Source organism: Ursus arctos, unplaced genomic scaffold, assembly GCF_023065955.2.
Source record: "Ursus arctos isolate Adak ecotype North America unplaced genomic scaffold, UrsArc2.0 scaffold_33, whole genome shotgun sequence".
In the NCBI taxonomy this organism is placed as follows: domain Eukaryota; kingdom Metazoa; phylum Chordata; class Mammalia; order Carnivora; family Ursidae; genus Ursus; species Ursus arctos.
The window spans coordinates 7,316,403-7,335,127 of NW_026623019.1; the positions used below are offsets into that span (position 1 = coordinate 7,316,403).

General features: G+C 46.3%; 1 protein-coding gene across 1 annotated transcript in view; it reads left to right on the top strand.

The window, feature by feature from the left end:
• LOC113270235 (histone-arginine methyltransferase CARM1-like) overlaps window positions 1-18,725 on the top strand; it is a 248,725-nt gene that overhangs the window by 227,111 nt on the left and 2,889 nt on the right. Inside the window, exons 8-11 of the mRNA XM_048218303.2 lie at window positions 4,745-4,826; window positions 6,031-6,116; window positions 8,576-8,665; window positions 10,527-10,664. Coding sequence (XP_048074260.2) covers window positions 4,745-4,826; window positions 6,031-6,116; window positions 8,576-8,665; window positions 10,527-10,664 — 396 coding nt within the window. The remainder of the gene's footprint in view (window positions 1-4,744; window positions 4,827-6,030; window positions 6,117-8,575; window positions 8,666-10,526; window positions 10,665-18,725) is intronic.

The following is an 18,725-nucleotide window of genomic DNA, read 5'->3' on the forward strand; positions in this document are numbered from 1 at the left end:
CTAGGGATGCTCCATGGGTTCCTCTACAGAGTCACAGGCTTTCCCCTACTTCTTACGAAAGATGCACTGTCTGAAGCTTGGTATCTTTAAACAACTGTGCACTCCTTTCCCCCTTTTTCTTCATAGTAAAAAAAAAAGTTTTTAATACGAAAATTATATAAACATATCACATGTAAAATATAAGCCACCTTACTTTGCTGGAGTTTAAACCCCAAAAACCAGAGACATCATGAGCTGAGCATCTTTATAGACACCACTGTCCACGGAGGTACGTCTGTGTTCTCCTGATAACTGTCAGAGCTACCAAGCCCCAAGTCCTGGTATATATAAGGGATGTATAAGAAATTCAAAAGATACAATTTGTTCCTAGACATGCATCCTTCTCCTGTGAGGCACCCCCCCCCCAGGCCATTCCAGCCACTCTCTTAGGCTGCATCCTCAGTACCATGTGTGTCCTAAGTGACAGTCCTGGATCCCTGTATTCGTCTTCTAGTTCTTAGGGCTTCTGTACCTCTCCCCAGGTTGGCATGCCCTTGGTTGTGAATTCTGGTAAAGCATAAGACGTCAAGACACAGGAAAGTTGCTGGATTGTCAAACAGTAAAATAGAGTTTTCCCTTCTCCTTATCTTCCTCCTTCCCTCCCTCCCTTCTTTTTTTTCCCCCTTTTCTGTCTCTTTTTTCAAGTTTCTCAATGGAGATGAGTGGGGTTTTGGTTAGTATAGAATGAAAATGCAAAGATTTTTATTAAAGTAAAATACCTGAGTTGTGCCTTGAGAGAGCACGTTCGTATTAGCAAAGAAAGTGCTTGTGTTACAGCAGCTCCCGTCCGTGAGGGCTGGGGACCAGTGCTGACATCTCTAAGAGAACAGAGGCGGTACCACCATTCTTCCAAGACGGATCCAGGAGGCTGGTGGGGAGAGCTGTGTGAATGAGGAGGAAGGACGGGAGGCCAGGATGAACTAGCAAAGAGCCAAGGACAAAGGAGGCCAGAGAGGAATCTTCTTTGGATGCTTCTCCACGCTTGGCTCTGTGTGTAGAACTTGGGAGAAGTTAGGGTCATAGTAAACGGGTTGCCTCTTTCTCTGCACTCTGGGTGTGTTTAGGCGTAGCTACTAGTACAAATATTTTTCTTCCAGGCTATATTTGCAGAACTCTCGAGATGTTGCATGGTTTATGGTGGAGAAGGAGAGGAGGGAAGGGGAGGACAGTTGGAAATGTGAAGTCAAGAGCAAAAACCACACATAGTCTCTGCCTTATGGACTCATTAAGAGGCCATAAGTTAACCTGGAAAATAAAACCCACATATGATGAAAACAATGGAAATCGTCCACGGCTTCCAAGTCAACCGATTCGTTTCCTGATTCACCACCCAACATTGTATCTTAGGAGGCCCACAGAGATGCCAGGCCCATCTGCTTTAATTATTTTGTGATGCATTTCAGAAAGAGATTTGAGACTTCTAAGAATTTGAATATGGCCAGAAAGTTCTTCAAACCCAGGCAGGGGGTCCACAGCTCTGCCTGCCTCAGGTGTGGTGCCCGTGTGCACCACACTGATCATGGCTGCTGGGTTTTAACTGGCACCAAACACACAAGGCAAAGGGCACAGACTTGGTCCCTCTGAGGTTCTATCCAAGGACCAGAGAGCAGTTTGCAGGCTCAGGCCCTGCCAGGTGGACGGCTGTCTCTGCCCTTGGGGATTCTCTTTTGCCAGTTGGCGGGGAGGGTTACACCCCTGGATCAAATAAACCACAATTGGATGGATGCAGTCCAGGCATCGGTGTTTCAAAAGCTTCCTGGGGGTTTCTGAAGGATGGACAGGGTTGAGTCCTTCTGGGCTTTCCGGGAAATTCTCTGCCTCTGCCTCTGTTCCCTCCCCTCTCTATTCCCCATCTCCTTCTCTTTCCTTCCCCCTCTTCCTTCCCTCTAAAAAAAAAAACTATTGTGATGATGACGTATTTCTCCAAAAACACATCGACTTTCCTTCTAAATACTGAAAGGGTTGTTTGTTTAAACTTGCAGTGTTCTGTTTCTAAGTATTTTCTGGGCATATAGGAGCGTTGTTTTCAGTATGTATATTCATAAAATTATATGCTTCACCTGTGGGCCAGGCTGGTTGGGGCCCCTTAGTGGAAGGAGAAGATTAAGAAACAAGTAATGAGAGGGGCGCCTGGGTGCCTCAGCCATTAAGCGTCTGCCTTTGGCTCAGGTCACAATCCCAGGGTCCTGGGATCGAGCCCCTCATCGAGCTCCCTGCTTGGCAGGAAGCCTGCTTCTCCCTCTCACACTCCTCTTGCTTATGTTCCCTTTCTTGTTGTCTCTCTCTGATAAATAAATAAAATATTTAAAAGAAAGAAAGAAGTAATGAGGGGATCCTGAGTGTCTCAGTTGGTTAAGCACTAAGCGTCTGCCTTCAGGTCAGGACCTCAGGGTCCTGAGCTCCAACCCTGCGTCAGGCTCCCTGCTCAGCCGAGAGTCTGCTTTTCCCTCTGCCACCCCCCACCCCAACCATGCTCTCTCTCTCAAAAGATTTAAACAAAATCTTAAAAAAAAAAAAAAAAAAAAAGTAATGGGACTAAAGAAACTTGGGGTCATGATTTTCCATTTCTCCATTATCTTCATTGGCACCTGTACCCACTCATAGGCCTGTGAAGGACACCAAGTCCTCAATTCATTCATTAAAAAGAGATCGATGATAGCTAGCTGGATAGGTAATTTTTAATCCTCACAGTATACCAGCCCTGTGCTAAATATACACTGATAAATAAGAAAATACTCACACTTTCTTTAAAGATTTTATTTATTTATTTTGAGAGAGAGTGCCTGAGCCAGGGAGAGGGACAGAAGGAGAGGGACAAGCAGACTCCCCACTGAGCAGGGAGACTGATGCAGGGGTCCATCCCAGGACCCTGGGATCATGACCTGAGCTGATCAGATGCTTAGTAAACTGACTGAGCCACCGAGCCACCCCTAGAAAATACTTTCACTTTTAAGTGGGTTAAACTTAAATATTTTATTGTAACACAAGTTTTAAAATTTGTGGATGGGAACATTTGAGCTGAGTCTCAAAGATGGGGTGGAATTAACAGGGCAAGAGAGGGAAAGGGGATTTCCAGGCAGAAGGGAAACAAGCCGAGGCTCAGCGGTGAGGGGTTGCATGTGTGCTTACGGATCTGCAGGTACCTTGGTTCGGGCTTGCTTTTCACTTGCAGGTTGAGAACTGGCTGTCGATGCACATTATCAGCCTCCCTGCCTCTTTTGAGGGCCTTGGAGGCTTTGACTTTGGATTTAGAGCCTTGCTTTGGCTGGTCTTTCCATCCAAATCGAGCTGCACCACAAATTCAGATTTTGTATGTTTATTCTTTGTGGTGGTGGTTGTTTTCCTCTCTTCCCTGCAGGTTGGCAGGCATGGGGTTGGGGGAGGATGGGGGCGATGAAGTGCATCCCCATCTGATTCTCAGGCTGTACAACACACGCACGCACACACACACACACACACGCACACACACACACACACACACACACACGCACACACACTCACCCTTATTAGGGGAGCTGCTTTTCAGTCTCAGGATAAAGACTTTCAGTCTCTAGTTTAGATAAGGTCTCTGAGGCTGCTTTCTGGAATTGGGCCTGGGAATTCAAATTTTTAAAAGCGCTCCCGTCCCCGCCCCCGCCAAGTCCTCCCACAGCACAGTCAGATTGGGACCCACTGTTCTGGTCCCTGGTGCTGACCTGAGAAGGCGACATTCCTAGGGTAACAGCTGACTCAGGCGACGGTAACAAAATGCCAAGCATTGCTCACTCACAGTTCCTTATATTAATTCCGTTAATGCGTATACAGCCCCACAGAGTGAGCTTATAGTTATTCCCATTTCAGAGGAAAGGAAACAGGCACAGAGTTCAAGTGACTTGTGCGGGGCACAGAGCCAGTCCCTGGCAGAGCCTGAGTAAAGCTTTTCTTAATCCACACCGAGATCTCTTCTCTAAGGAGCCGAGACCTCTCGCCCAGCTGTCGCGGAGCACCTGCTGTGTTCCAGGTGCGGTCTGGGTTGTAGCAGGGACGCGGTGTGGCGGTAGCTGCTTCGCCTCTGGCTTCCAGAGGAAGGAAGCGAGGGTTAGGGCATTGGTCAGTTTCTGTGCTCGAACGTCACTGACCACAGGTTTGAGAAGAAATGCGCGCCGTGGATTGTGCCACACAGGCTCCAGTTCCCGCGGGACCACTGCTCTCGGCCGCCGCATCAGGAAGTTGCAGGCCCGTGGCTGCGGAAGAACCGGAAAGAGAAATCTATTTCCCGAAACAGCAGGAATGTGGAGGGACTTTGGAAGTGTAAAGTCGTGCTCTGAGCTGGATAATGAGAGGGTCAAGGAATCGTATTTCAGGATTTGGACAGCATGTCACGGAGCAGGCAGCCACCTTAGGGCAGGAGGTCAGGGGTGGGAAGCCAGAGGCCTTTGTACCCACAGATAGCCTCATAGTCTCCATAATCTTTCCACAAGTATTGTCCTTCACCTCCACTACCCCCCCCTTCTCTGTCTCCCCACCACAGGTCAAGTACAGGTCCTTAGATTCGCTAGAGAGCATTTCCTCCTCTGCTACTCCCTCTAGACCGGTTTCCCTTAGCTTGCTCACGGCGGCCTTTGAGGACCTCTGAGGCAGCCTCGCAGCACATCACAGCTGCAAGGGGCTGGGGAACTCTGGTGAGGGGCAAGGTGCATGTGATTCTCTGTGCTCCCTCTTTCAGGTACCAGCAGTGCTTCTACGGGGTCAACCTGTCCAGTCTCCGGGGCGCTGCCGTGGACGAGTATTTCAGACAGCCAATAGTCGTAAGTGGGCATCATTACAGGCTCTCCCCCGTGTGTTCATCTGTGGATTCGATGGCTTGCTCACTCACGCACCTGGGAGGCAGCGTGCTGCCAGGCTCTGCGGAGCCGTCATCGAAAAGAAGAAAGAGCTCCTTGGAACGCTATGTTCTCAGGTCTTCCCGCTCTCATCTTCCAATCAATTAAGAAAATTCTCAAAGAATGATGCTGTTGAAAGCAAGGAGATTTTCTGACTGCCTTTCAATAAGTAACTTCTAATTCCCCCACTGCCCTGACTCACCCCATGTACACACTCAGCCCTCACACTTGTTCAATAATTCATATCTTCCCATTGATTCTGGTGGCCTTAGGCATAGTAGGGGAGGAAGCTTTGTAAAGTAAATAGCTTAGAACGGGAGCATCGCTGTCAAACAGATCGGGGTTTCAATCGTGGCCCCCTCTAACTGTGTGACCTTGGACAGCAGTAAGTTGGCATTACCCAAAACTGGCTTAATTACTGGCCCTCAGAACCTGCAGAGCCTGGAGCTAGGGACCCACTGCTGGAGTTCAGACAGTGTCACCCAAATCTGATTCTTCCATCCTTATAATTTATCTCCGTTGCCTCTAATTTAACTCTATTGCTAGACAGGGTCTCCCCTCATGGTAGCACGATGGCATCAGGAACTCCAGCCTCAGGGTCTTACAGCCTTTACGTCCCACAGGAGAGCCTGCTCTTCTCTAATAACTTGGGCCAAAGCCCCAGAATTAGTTTAGATAGAGCCTGATTGTCCTCCCTCGGGTCATGTTCCTGCCTGAGAAACCATCTGCAAGGGAAAAGTCATGCACCATTCGGCCAAGCTGGGGTCGCCGGCCGTACCTGGAGCTGAGGGTGGGCTAAGTCTTTATGGAACTTCTTGGAATGCGGAGAAGAGGTAAAATCTGGATGGTTGAAAACACAGCAAACACCTGCTCCAGAAATATTGTGAGGATTGAATGATACAACCTAACAAAGCACTTAGCGCTCAGGAAAGGGTGAAGCACTCCGTGCTTGGTGTATAGTAAGCATGGAATAAATGCTAACCATCACTGATAATATTCTCATGACCTCATGCCTTCCAAATCCTAACTCTTGTTGAGTTAAAATTTCAGGAAGAAAGCAGTTTTGCTTGGGTTCAGTTTATCCTGACGGAAAGATAATGTCTCTGCTTCTCCCTCCCCCTGCCCCCAGGACACATTCGACTTTAGGATTTTGATGGCTCGGACAGTCAAATACACAGTCAACTTTATGGACTCAGAAGAGGCAGATCTCCACAGGTTTGTAAATACCAGTGTTGCCCTTGGTTTTTAAAATCTCCTCCACCTCTCTCATGCCCAAAACTCAGTGCAGACTTTTGTCACTCATGCAGGGGAGGGATCTTAGGTGGGAGTCACACCCAGGAGTGGTGCGGCAATACTAGTAGCATTTAATGCAAAACGAGGGTAATGCTGCTTCTTCCGTAGGATTGTTTTAAAAGTTGTGTGTGTAAAAGTAAGTAGTAATAGCTTGAACTTACATAGCCAGTCAGTGTTCTGAGCCCTTTCCACATCATGACTCCTTGTGTCCGCACAGCAGTGCTCTGCAAATGGTACTATGGTTACCTCCGTCTGAGGACAGGGGTGAGGCAGAGTGGGACAGTAGGTTGCACAAGGTCACAGAATTACTGAGGATGTTAGACGTGGGATTTGAACCATTCAGAAGGCTCCCCAGTCCGGGCTGTTTGATGCCTCACCTAGGCCAATAACCTTAAGAAGAGCTACAACTTGTTTAGTGCTTGCCACGAGGTTGTATACTAGGTGCTGTGCTAAGTGTTTCACGGGCACAGGCTCATTGTCAAAGACAGCACTCAGTAAATGTTTGTTTTTGTCCCCCTTCTGTCCACTGGAAGACACTCTGAAATGAGAACTCATTCCCCGGATGGTGACAGGAATCCCCCTTGGATGACCTTTCACTAGCACTTTGCCTCTTTCTCCCTGAGAAGATCAACGCGAATATATTTTTTTCTGGGTATGCAACCTAAGACCCAGCCAGGTTGTCATTTTGCCTGGGCTCCTGAGGACGCGGGGGCCAGGCTTTAGCTGGTGCAGCTGGGAACACAGACCATCATCTGTCTTGAGCTCACAACAGACAAAGGGTGCTGTCTTAGCCCAGGCTAGAAGTTGCTGCGGTCCTAAGAAGAGACCTCCGTGGCTTGTAACCCAGGAGTCCTTCTCCCCGACACTGTCTGTGCACTGGCACAGCTCTGGCCTGTGTGGCGTCACACACCCTGGCGCCCTGGCCTCGGTCCAGAGCGTCCCTCCTCACTGAGGAAGTAGAAGGAGCTTGGCCAAGTACGTACTGGCAATAGAAGCTTTGGCCTCGAAATGACACAGCTCGCTTCTGCTCACATTTAATTGGTCCAAGGAAATCACACGGCCGTGCCTGAGCCCGGGTGAGTGGTAAGCGTCATCCTACTGTGTGCTCAGCTCAAGAGAGATGGCATTTGGGAACAACTCTAGTAACTCCCATGGGCCCAGACAAAATTGACCTCCATCGGCTTTATGTGCTGCTCCGGACCACCTCCTGAGTCCCAGGGAAGTTTTTGAAAATGATGTCTATGTCAGCTCTCCATCATTCATTCACATGGGTTGATTGGGCAAATGCTTATTGCGATCTCACTGGGTACCAGGCACGGTGCTGGTGCTTACACAGGCTCAAAGAGTAAATTTTTAAAGTCTACCCTTGTATAGCTCATAGTCTATTTAGAGGAATGCAAAAAAAAAAAAAGGAAATAATGGCAGTGCAATACCAAACAATTCAGTGTGATCAGCACAATGGAAAACTCAAGAAATGCTCTGACTCAGGTTGAAAGAAGTTAGTGCTTTGGAGCACCATAAATACAAATAAGGTACGACCTCCTTTGAAAATCTTTAGCACACGCACTAACATAAGTCTCCCCTCAGCAGGGACGAATAATACTGTCTTTTGATTGTGAGACACTTTAAAGTTCGCAAAGCACTCTCATATGCATTTTCCCCCATCCGACATGCACAAGATCCTTGCAAGGGAAGTGGGAGAGGTTTTGTCACCTATCAACAGATGATGAAACTGAGATTCAGAGGATTTAAGTGACTTTCCAAGTTAGCCTCTAGACTTTGTTGTATCTTTTCCACTTTTTCTGTTCCCACTCATCCCGCGTGTGGTAGAAACCACGGCCACGTCTTCATGACGCTTGCTGTGGCCCTGTGGGAGTTTCAGCGGCCTCCCTGAAAACTAAGTGAACTATGACAATGACCTTCCTAGCTGGATGTGCCCCCTTGGGATCCACTTCATTTTTTAGCGGCCCGACCAGCCTTTCCCTTCCGAGCAGCTGCGTAGCAGGGCTGCCCCAGTTGGATTAGTGCTCTGACTTCTGCAAGGACGGGTGTCACCTGGGTCCTCCTCGTCCTCCTCTCCAGTGCTCACACCCTGCTCCGGATGCTGCATTCCCCCCGGGGAGTTCCAGGTTACTGCAGTGCGGTGATGGGATTCTTGCCAAGTTTTGTCAAGAAGCCACATTGTCAAATGTGCAGCCTCACCCAGGCAGTAATCACACACGGAGAGAACCTTGCTGCCAGAGCCGGAGTGCTTAAGAGAGAAAGAAAATATTCTGGGAGCGTTCCAGCTGATCTCTTGAATGTATCTTGTATACCTGTCAACAACAACAAAAATAATTCCAAGTGTTTCTGTTCTCTCTCTCTCTTCTGTTTCCTTGCAGAGTAGAAATCCCCTTTGTGTTTCAGCTGACGCAGTCTGGCCTCGTCCACGGCCTGGCGTTCTGGTTTGACGTGGCCTTTGTCGGATCTCTGTAGGTATCACCCCCTCTGTTCCTAATCTGCCCCGTGCCGTTCTCTACTATGTGTGATCGTAACTTCAAGGTGTTTCAAAGTTAATTTCAGCAATCATAATGCTTGTTTCTCTAGGTTTCAAGAAAATAAAGCACTGATGCCAACGTAACTTTTAGAGTTTAGGGCCAAGTCAAAATGAGACAGTTTTCCATGGTGTCATATCGGCCCTGGCTAAAACACTGTGAAACCTCTTAAACCAATGGATTGGGATTTGAAGGAAGGAGAGAGGGTCCAGGCTTCATCAGCCCTCTTGGTCTTTTCCATAGTAGGTGGTGGAAGGACCCGAAGTCCCCTGCCGTGGCTTCCGTCTCATCATCCTGGTTACAGAGCCTCCTGTGTGCGGGTGTACCCGGAGTCATACCTTCCCCCTCTCTGGTTCACACCTTCAGCTGCTCAGACGGGAGCCCTTCCTCAGAGACAGGCAGGCATGGACCCTAATGCTAACGGCCATGTTAGGTGACATCTCCACCATGGATTCCCTCCCCCCTCCTGAAAAGACTTGAAAGTTTAAGGGAAAGGAGGAGAAAGTCCACCTACAAGTTGACTCTCAGTGTCTGGCGTTCCTTGTAAGGGCCGCGCCATTCCCAGGACCCCCCAAATCTCTGCTCTCCTCCTGACTCGCCTCCTCCCTTGCCGGGCTTTCTCGTGTTTTCCAATGAGTGAAGACAGCTGCTCTGGGTCCCATGACCGGGCAAAAGGAAGTGCACTCTCCTCTCCTGCTTACAGAAACATCCAGGCTCGTCATTTCGCCTGCAGAGGGAGGCGTGCCCGTGGGTCTGTGATAAACCTCACGGGCTTGAGGGGCTCCGGGAGGAGGGGATCCCTGGCAGCCTCGTCCGTGCTGACAATCAGAAAGGAAAGGAAGTATAAGTCATTCCTGCAGCACAGAAGTGTATTTGTCGGAGGGATCCGTGCATGTTTTTCTCAGACTTGCCCCCAGCGAATTCGTTCCTGCAGGAGCAGGGAGATAAGCTTGAAGTGGCGCGCTCCAAGGGGAGCATTTCTTTGAAGTTAAATGCTTTATCCTGAAAAGCTTTTGAAAATTTGCATTCTGATGTGCCTAAGTATATTTTGATCTAGAAGCAGTTTATAGTACTTAGCAGTTAAATTTTGTCAGCTGTCCCCCCAAAATCTTCAAGTCAAATTGACCCTGTAGGAAGGAGCACCTTACTCCATCCAAGCCAGAGACACAGCCTGAGCTCAGGACAGGTGACCTTGGTGTTGGAGGCACAGCCAAATGTTCTCACCTCTTCATATGAAAGGAAGAACATGCATGTAAACACATACACATGCAGGATGTCTGAACTGGAAGGACCGTAGAGACCCATCTGCCCCAGGAGATTTTCTGGCTTCCAGAAGCCCCATCAGGTTTCCTGAACAGGTTGGCATGAGACAGTTAAGAGGCCACCAGACTTCTCACCTTGACAGATGCTTTTCAAACAAATCATTTCCCAGTTGAACTCTATTTCTTGTTGGGCTTCTAATGAGCTTTGATTCGGAAGTATAGGTTAATAGAGTGGCCAGGTCCACAGATTTGAAGCCTGGCTCTCCAGCTGTCCTCTGTGTGACGTTGGGCAAGTCCTTTAACCTCTCTGGGCTTACCTCATGGAGTTGTTGTATAGGCTTAGTGGGATAATATACATGAAGTTCTTGGTCCAGTACCCAGCACATGGCAATGACCTTGATTGAGCTGTCCTTATCTTCAAAGGGTTCCATGAGTCGAAAACCCTGGAAACCAACTCTCAACCCAAGTCCCCAGGGCAATCCATTACATTTGGGCCGGGAACATGATTGGCTCTTCACTCTTTTCTTGCCCCACAGGGTAACTGTTTGGCTGTCAACAGCCCCAACTGAGCCTCTGACTCATTGGTATCAGGTGCGGTGCCTTCTTCACACTCCTCTCTTTGCCAAAGAAGGAGAGACCCTCTCAGGGAAAGTGCTGTTCGTAGCCAACAGACGGTAAGCAGAAAAGTACAGACGGGAGACCACCTCTTTGTATGTGTACGGCTCAGTGATGAGGAAGGGGGGCAGGAGGTGGGAGCCTTTCTGGCACCTAGAAATGGATAGCATGCTTTACGAAAGCCTGGCTGACTTTGCCAGGCGCATTCAGCTACGGAGACTGCCGGCAAACATCCCCCTTGGGCGCAGGACGGCAGGGATGGGGAGCGTGGGATGACTCAAGGGCAGCGTTGTCCGCCTGACTGCGGAGGAAGGAAGGGCATCCATCCACTCATGGGAGCGCTTGCCAAGGGCTCGAATTATTAAGTGCTTTAAACCCACGTCAGCTTCCTGGCCTTCCTTGCAGCTAGCCACACACCCCCAAATTTAGCACAGTAACATTGATTTGTACCCGGGGGGAAAGCACTACAGGGCCGGTGCGCCGTGTATCAACCAAGACTGGCTGCTTCCCTCTGGTAATGGGTTTCACGAGGCCTCAGCAATGATTACTTTGATTTATCTCATTTTTAAAATGCTTTATTTTCTTTCACCTTGCTGGAGAATCAGAGGAGAAAGGATAGCAGAGTGGTTCAAGGATTCTCCGGATATTAAGGGTACTCAGAGGCCATCTCATTCCACTTCCTTCCCTCCCTCCCTACCCCCCCCCCTTTCTTGGGCTTGAATACTCCTGTGACAGAGAGCTCACCACCTCACATATCAACCCTTCCATTTCTGAAGTCTCGATTTCTTCCATTACAAAAGCCTAACGCATTCACATGTACATTCAAAACTACAAGAGTGTCTGGAGTCCACACACACTGCCACACCTCACCCACTCCCCAGATGGGACCCCGTGCTCCATATCCTTTCAGGCGATTTTCTGTGCACGTACCAACAAAAAATCGTCGTGGGGTTTTTGTTGTTTTACAAGACTAAACTAGCGGTCTCCAACTTACATTTTCACGTAGCAGTGAGACCTGGTTTTGTGCAGATAGATTGTCACTTTAATAGATGCATCAGAGATGGATATACGATGTGTCTTTTTTTAAATCGCTGATTGATTGATACTTTGGTTGCTTCTGATGTTTCCCTTTTTTTTTTTTTTTTTTGGCGATTTGCAAAAAACTCTGCACTAAATATCCTTGAACAGGAAGTTTGCACAGTGGCAAGAATATGCCTACGTGAGGTCCCTAGAAGTGGAAATGCCGGATCAAAGACTATGTGTATGTTGCGCACTGACAAATACTGCCTTTCTCAGTGACAGCACCCACCCCCGCTCGCACTGCAGTGGGCAGCCTTGAGCATCGCTGCACGTCGTTCCCTGCGCTGCCCGTTGCCAGTCTCTGTTTCTGGGTTGTTGGTTTTTTTTTTTTTTTGCCAATGTGATAGACCGAAAACTCATTTTTAAAAGTTGTATCTGGTTGTTTGGTTTCTATTTCTTTAAGTACTACTCAGGTTAAGTAACTTTTCATATGGTCTTTGGCTATTGAGGTCATGTACTTTAGACATCTCTGATGATTAAAATATTATTCTTGCTGTCGATCCTATCTCTCACTTCCTATTAATTGTACTCATTTCCCTTACTTCTGCTCCTGAGGTCCGTTCCAACCTCCAAACGGCAGTTGTTTAAATATTTGGAGAGTTCTTCCAAAATCCTCCCAGTCTTCCTATCTGTCAGCTAACATCCTCAACGTCTCACTCTTATAAGAGTGATTTTTAAATTGTTTGAGATTCTGAGTCCTCCCTCTCTGTCAATGAATCCAGTTGGTGGAATGTTACTGGAAAGTAATTTGCAAAAAAGGCGTTCCTGTGGCAGGAGAGACATGGCAGCGTTCACGTGTTCTGTTTTTCTCACCTCACGCTCTCTCCCCTCGGGTGCTGCTACAGAGGCATCCTGCTTCCTGCAAACGTGGCTTCTCTGTGCGTCTTCGGATCGGCCATGTTGCAGTGCTAGGCGCACCTCTGCCCGGGAGCCTTGCCCACCCCAGTTCCTGCACAAGATGTTACAAACAAGGACGAAAACTTGTACATTTCAGAAAATGCTCCTCGTCTTCAGGGCCTGTATTTTGGGGAGCACTCTCCGAGGTGGGCTGCCCTGGGCTCTCTTGCTTCTCTTTGCACTTCTGTGCTTTTTCCCGTGTGGCTTACGACGAGTCTCAAGTGCTTTTGTAGCCCTCATGCGTAAGTTAGAGCTGGCAGATTCTGTCTCCCGCTTGGACAGAAAATGACGTCTGTGGCCTGCAGTGTCTTCCTATTCTGCTTGTTTGGGGATGGCTTCCAGCAGTAAAAAGGGAAAATGCTGATTTTTACCCCGTTCATCCTGGAAGTTAACCACTTTCTCCCTAAATCCTCATAAACCATTTTTTAATGACCAGTTCTATAGGAAAAAAAAAAATGCTCAGGAGCAGTAGCCAGCATCAGCCTGGAGTGTGGACTTGCCTTTTCTGCTGAACATTCTTTTGCTTTCAAATATTTGTATGTTTTCTTTAATAATAATATTTTTTATTATATTATGAGTCACCATACAGTACATCCCTAGTTTTTGATGTAAAGTTCCATGATTCATTACTTGCGTATGACACCCAGTGCACCATGCAATACGTGCCCTCCTTACTACCCATCACCCGTCTATCCCATTCCCCCACCCCCCTCCCCTCTGAAGCCCTCAGTTTGTTTCTCAGAGTCCATAGTCTCTCATGGTTCATCCCCCCTTCTGTTTACCCCCCTTTCTTTTTCCCTTTCTTCTCCTACCGATCTTCCTACTTCTTATGTTCCATAAATGAATGAAACCAAATATTTGTATGTTAAGGTACCTTAGGGCATAATTAGGTGAGTGAATTTAAACCACCTTATTGTTCCATTACTTTTTTCTAACATCTCTTGGGTTCCATCCTTATCAGTCATATTTTTCTACCCCCCTCTCCTTCGTCACCCTAGTAGGGGAGAAAGAAGCAAACCATTCACCTCACACACCTGTGTCTTGACACCCAGGCCCCTCCAGCCCTCCGTCCCTTTCTTAACGCACCAGTGTTATGTTGTTCCCAAAAAGAAGGCCTGAGTCGTCTTCTATGCTGTATCCCTCTTTTCAGAGCTTCAGCAGGGCTGTGGAATGACCACCTGCATGAAGAAGTCATAACTGATGATCCTTCTAGTAAGAATTTCATCTGGCACAATTGAAAGAAGACACTAAGATATCATGGGCCCACAATACTTTGCAGCAGGAGGAAAGGGAGGGAGGCGGGAAGGAGGGAGTTCTTTCTCTTATTAGACCAGTATCCTAGTGTAGTGAGAGAGGCCAGGTTTGGGAGTCTGATGCCTCCTGTTCTGTCCAGTCTCCTCTGCATATGGTCGGTGCTTGAACGATCTCGGGCACGTAACTGAACTTCTCTAGCAGCAATTAATAGTAATTGTGTCACCAGGTTTTGGCAGATATTAAAGGAGAGAACATAGTATAGTCATCAGTACAAAGTAGGCGCACGAAAAATCTGATTTTTTCCCGCTTATTCTCTTTCTTTCTCTCAATATATCTCATCAGATTTTTTTTGCTTTAAAATTCTTCTCTTCCTTGGTATTTTCCACAAACCTCAGCACTTCCTGAATGTCAGTGCTTTGATGCTCTTTTCAGTAAGGTGCTGCTTGTTTGTCCTGCCTTTGGAGAGGATCGCCCCCTTCTTTATTGTCAAACAGTCTTTTTAAACTCCGGCCTCCTGGGAGAGCGTGTGCAGCACCCAGGTGTGACGGTGGCTGCCCTTTGCTTTCCCAGCCAGGACCACTTATGATTGTATTGTTAGCATTTTATTTTCCACAGACTCCCATCATTCTGGAGCTGTCATTCATTTTGGGGCTTGGGACCATCAAACAGAACTCACCTTGCTTAAGAACTTTATGAAATTTATATCCCTCCGGTTCGCAGAAGTGGCGTCCATGAAGCTTTTTGGTCATGTGCACCTACAAGTAAAAACGTTTTATGTGTCCATCCCCCATGTATACTAGTATTTATCTTTTAATTACAGGAATATACTACAATAATAATAGAAGTGCTCAATATAGAGATACGTGCATATATATGTATGTACGTACATTTATGTACTCTAGACACACATGCATAGACATGTCTCTGTATATATATATACACACACATATAAATTTATGTAGCAGGTATCTCATAAGATACAAAAATAGAAATAAAAAGAATGAATGAAAAAAAAAAAACCAACAAATATACGTAGGCTGATTTTGGGTCTAGCTCAGCCACTTACCCTGGGCCAACAATTTTTGGAACATAACTTAAAACTTTTGGATCCCTGTGAGGGTCTGCTGTAGTCAGGTTTGCCAGGGAGTTTGGTTTACAAGGAGTTTAATGAGCTTTGTTTTATGAAACTAGAAGAAATGCTGACCGAAGAGCTAAAGCTTCGGAAGCTCCAAGTGCCGCCCCTGACGGCCGTCACCGAACTGCTCCGTCTTGCACTCAGCCTCACTTGGACCGAATGTCTATGCATTTGCACAACTGTGTCGGAAGACACTGTCGGGAAGCTCTCTGTCATGAGGCGCGGTGAAGTCAGAGTGTGTGCTGGCACTGCTTTACGTGGCGTTTCTTTGTTCGTCAGTGTCCCTCAGATTCTTCCAGCTCTGGCCCAGGTGTCCACCACATACTTGGTATTCACTCAGTCGTGTCGGACCCCACGATCAGACTCTCACTGAATCATCCCACCTTCTCGAAACCTGAGGAACTAGGTGAACCTAACACATACCTTAACTCTTAGCTGGCGACTAGAATCCAGCATTTACCCAGTGAATTCACTGGTGGTCAGTAGGTGTTAGGTGAACAACTGTATTTGCTTCCTAGGGCTCACAAAATTAAAAATCAGAGCTCCGTATTTTCTTCCATACCCCAGGACGTCATCCCTCATCCTCCCAGTCAAACTCCGCTAAAGGACCCTGAGGTCAGGTCTATGCCACTGAAGTTCTATCTCCTTTCACCATCACTAAACGCTCAGTGGCTTGGGCCATTTTCTCCCCAAGCTTCCTGCCACTTCTGTTTCTCTATCGCCTTCTTCCTTGGTGGTCAGCACTAAGCCTCTCCCTCTACTGTACCTTCTGTTTTCTCTCATAAGACAAAATTATCATGAATTACCAGAGTTTCTGGAAAGACATGTCCTGCATATGTTGTTCTCAAGTTTCCAATCTCTGCTTGATGACAAAAGAAATGTTGGTGTACAAAGCAATGTTTTTGCACTCAGTCTTTGAACTAAAGTATGTCCCCATGTATGTCACTCTCTCCATCTCTCTAGATTTAAAATGACTATGTCTGGCAAAGAACTAGATTTTATTGTTGTTTTTTTTTTAATACACATTGTTACATAACTGGTTCAAAAGAATTAATAGTTATTTAGGATCCTGTATACACAGTCTTGGAAGATTCTCCATTCTTGGTTGCTTTAGAAACATTGCACATTAATTATGGAGTTTGGAGTTGGCCTCCTGGGTATCATGGCGCTAGGATGACACTGCTCCTGGGATCAAACAGTGCATGATGTTTTTGCAGACTTAGGGAAGGGCACATTCTCCCTTGGTTATATGAATCACTACCAAATGAGCCCACCTAACCATCCTCCCCCCCCCCAACCCCCAGCACACACGCAGAAGGGCTTTGAAAACAAATCTCAGCTCTCACTCACCGCGCTGAGCCATGAGCTAACGTGCCGCGACATGAAGCTCTTTTGGCCTTTCATGAGGGAAGCTAGGACTCTGAGGATGGGTCAAGGAGAGGAGTGTGTTGAGGGAAGTGAGTATAAAGTGACAGTGTTATCTTGCATCCTTAAAAGAGCCTTGCTGAACACCCTGTGGCAGCAACTTGCTGATCCTTCTCCCGACCACGTCTGGGGCCAAGCAGGTCTCCCTTGTGCCTTAGATGTATCCCTGAACACACACGTTTACACAGAACTCAGGGTCCCCCGTTTCTGCTTTAAGTCCTATATTAATTACTTCAACTATTGTTAAGAATGGGTCTTTCCTTTGGGAAAAATGTGCAGATGTGTCCTTCCCTGACTTAACCTACGAGGCTGATTTCTCAGCCTTTCCATGACTAGGGGCTGCCCGTCTCCAGTGTCTCCGTGCCTCACTCTCCCCACATCTACCTTCAGGCGTATCACAAATGCAGTGAACTACTGGATGGGGGTATCACGGAAGAAACATTTTACAACAGAGAAGTTCGGAGCCAATTATAGGAGTCGAAACAGAATCAGAGGACATTGTTGATTGTTTTGTTTTAACATTTATATAGGCCTATCTTCCCTCTTACTTTGGCCCCAATAAAATCTAGAAGTGGAGCTATGGGTTTCACAGGATCTGACATTATACGTAAGCCTTCTCAGGCCACTATTGGTAATGACAGGCTGGGAGGCCTTTGTATCCCTTAGTAATTTCTGGAATTTGAAACAGAAGCCAAACAGTCAAGGAAATTCAAATTAAAATAAGCAATAATATGTTAACCCCAAACATTTAAAATATTAAGGATCGGAAGATGTGTAATGAAATTAGCACTTTTATACTTTGTAGGTGAGGAAGTAATTCAGTCCACTTTCTGGAAGATACTTTAGCAGTAGGTTTGGGGAACTTTAAGTATCTATGTGCTTTAGCTGGTGAGTCTTAACACTAAGAATTTATTCCAAGGAAATAATCACTAATAGGACATAAAGATGCATTACAAGAATGTCCTTTGCAGCAGAATTTCTGTCATAAAATTAGATTTTTGCTACTATAAGTACTATGTTACTACATGTTTATAATATGTTATAAAAATATAAATATTTGACATTGGGGAATTATTAAATACATTGTGCTATACCCATATAATACTACTGAAAAATACATTGTCAAGAATTAGAGGATAGGGGACACCAGGTGGCTTAGTCAGTTAAGTGTCTGCCTTAGGCTCAGGTCATGATCCCAGCATCCTGGGATTAAGCCCCGATTCAGGGACTCCCTGCTCAGTGGGAATTTTCTTCCCCTCCCCCCCACCCCACTCATGCTCTCTTGCTGTCTAATAAATAAAGTCTTAAAAAGGGAATGCCTGGGTGGCTCAGTCGGTTGCTTTTGCTTCTCCCTCTCCCTCTGCCCCTCCCCTCCCCACCTTTTGTGCTCTCTCTCTTGCTTTCTCTCTCTCCCAAATAAATTTTAAAAAAAAGAATTATAGGATAAATGTTTGCTTATGTTTAATCAAATTAGAAGATAAGAAGGAATATTTTAGATGATTTTATTAAAAATTTACATTTATAAAAATGATAGAAGGAAAAATACATGGTGGGAAAAAACTCTATATATAGTAGAAGAATCTTTGTCCAGTGATGTTATGGATTATTTTATTTAATTTCTATTTTTCTTTGAATATGTAACACTTTATAATCTGAAGAAATACATATATTGCTGTATACATACGACTAACAAAAATCCCACGAACATAGTCCCTTCAGATTAGTCATCAAGGTTATGCCCTATTAGCTGTTCTTATCAGCCAGTTCTCACTGGAATTACCTGAGCCTTCATCTGAGGCCTCTTAAAACCCTTGGGACACCTGGGTGGCTCAGCGGTTAAGCATCTGCCTTCAGCTCAGGTCACAATCCCAGAGTCCTGGGATCGAGTCCCGCATCGGGCTCCCTGCTCAGTGGGAAGCCTGCTTCTCCCTCTTACACTCCCCTGGCTTATGTTCCCTCTCTTGCTGTCTCTGTCAAATAAATAAATAAAATCTTAAAAAAAAAAGTCATATTTTAAACCGTCAGTCTGAGATTTTATGTCAGTTTGAGATTTTAACTTATCTCGAGTCTTTGCACAATTAAGATTGTTTTGGTACCTCGATGGGTGACCTATAAGGTACTTCTATTAATTAAAGCTATTTCTGTCATTGCTGTTGGTAAAACCGGAAACATTATTAACTTTGTAATTTTTCAGATGAAGAGATTATAACTGTCAAACTTTTCTAACAAATAAATATTAGTAGCATCCAGATAAACACACCTGGGCATATATAAGATGCCACCTGTGCACTCTTAAAACCCTCATAAGTAGGTAGGTATGTGTAGAAAG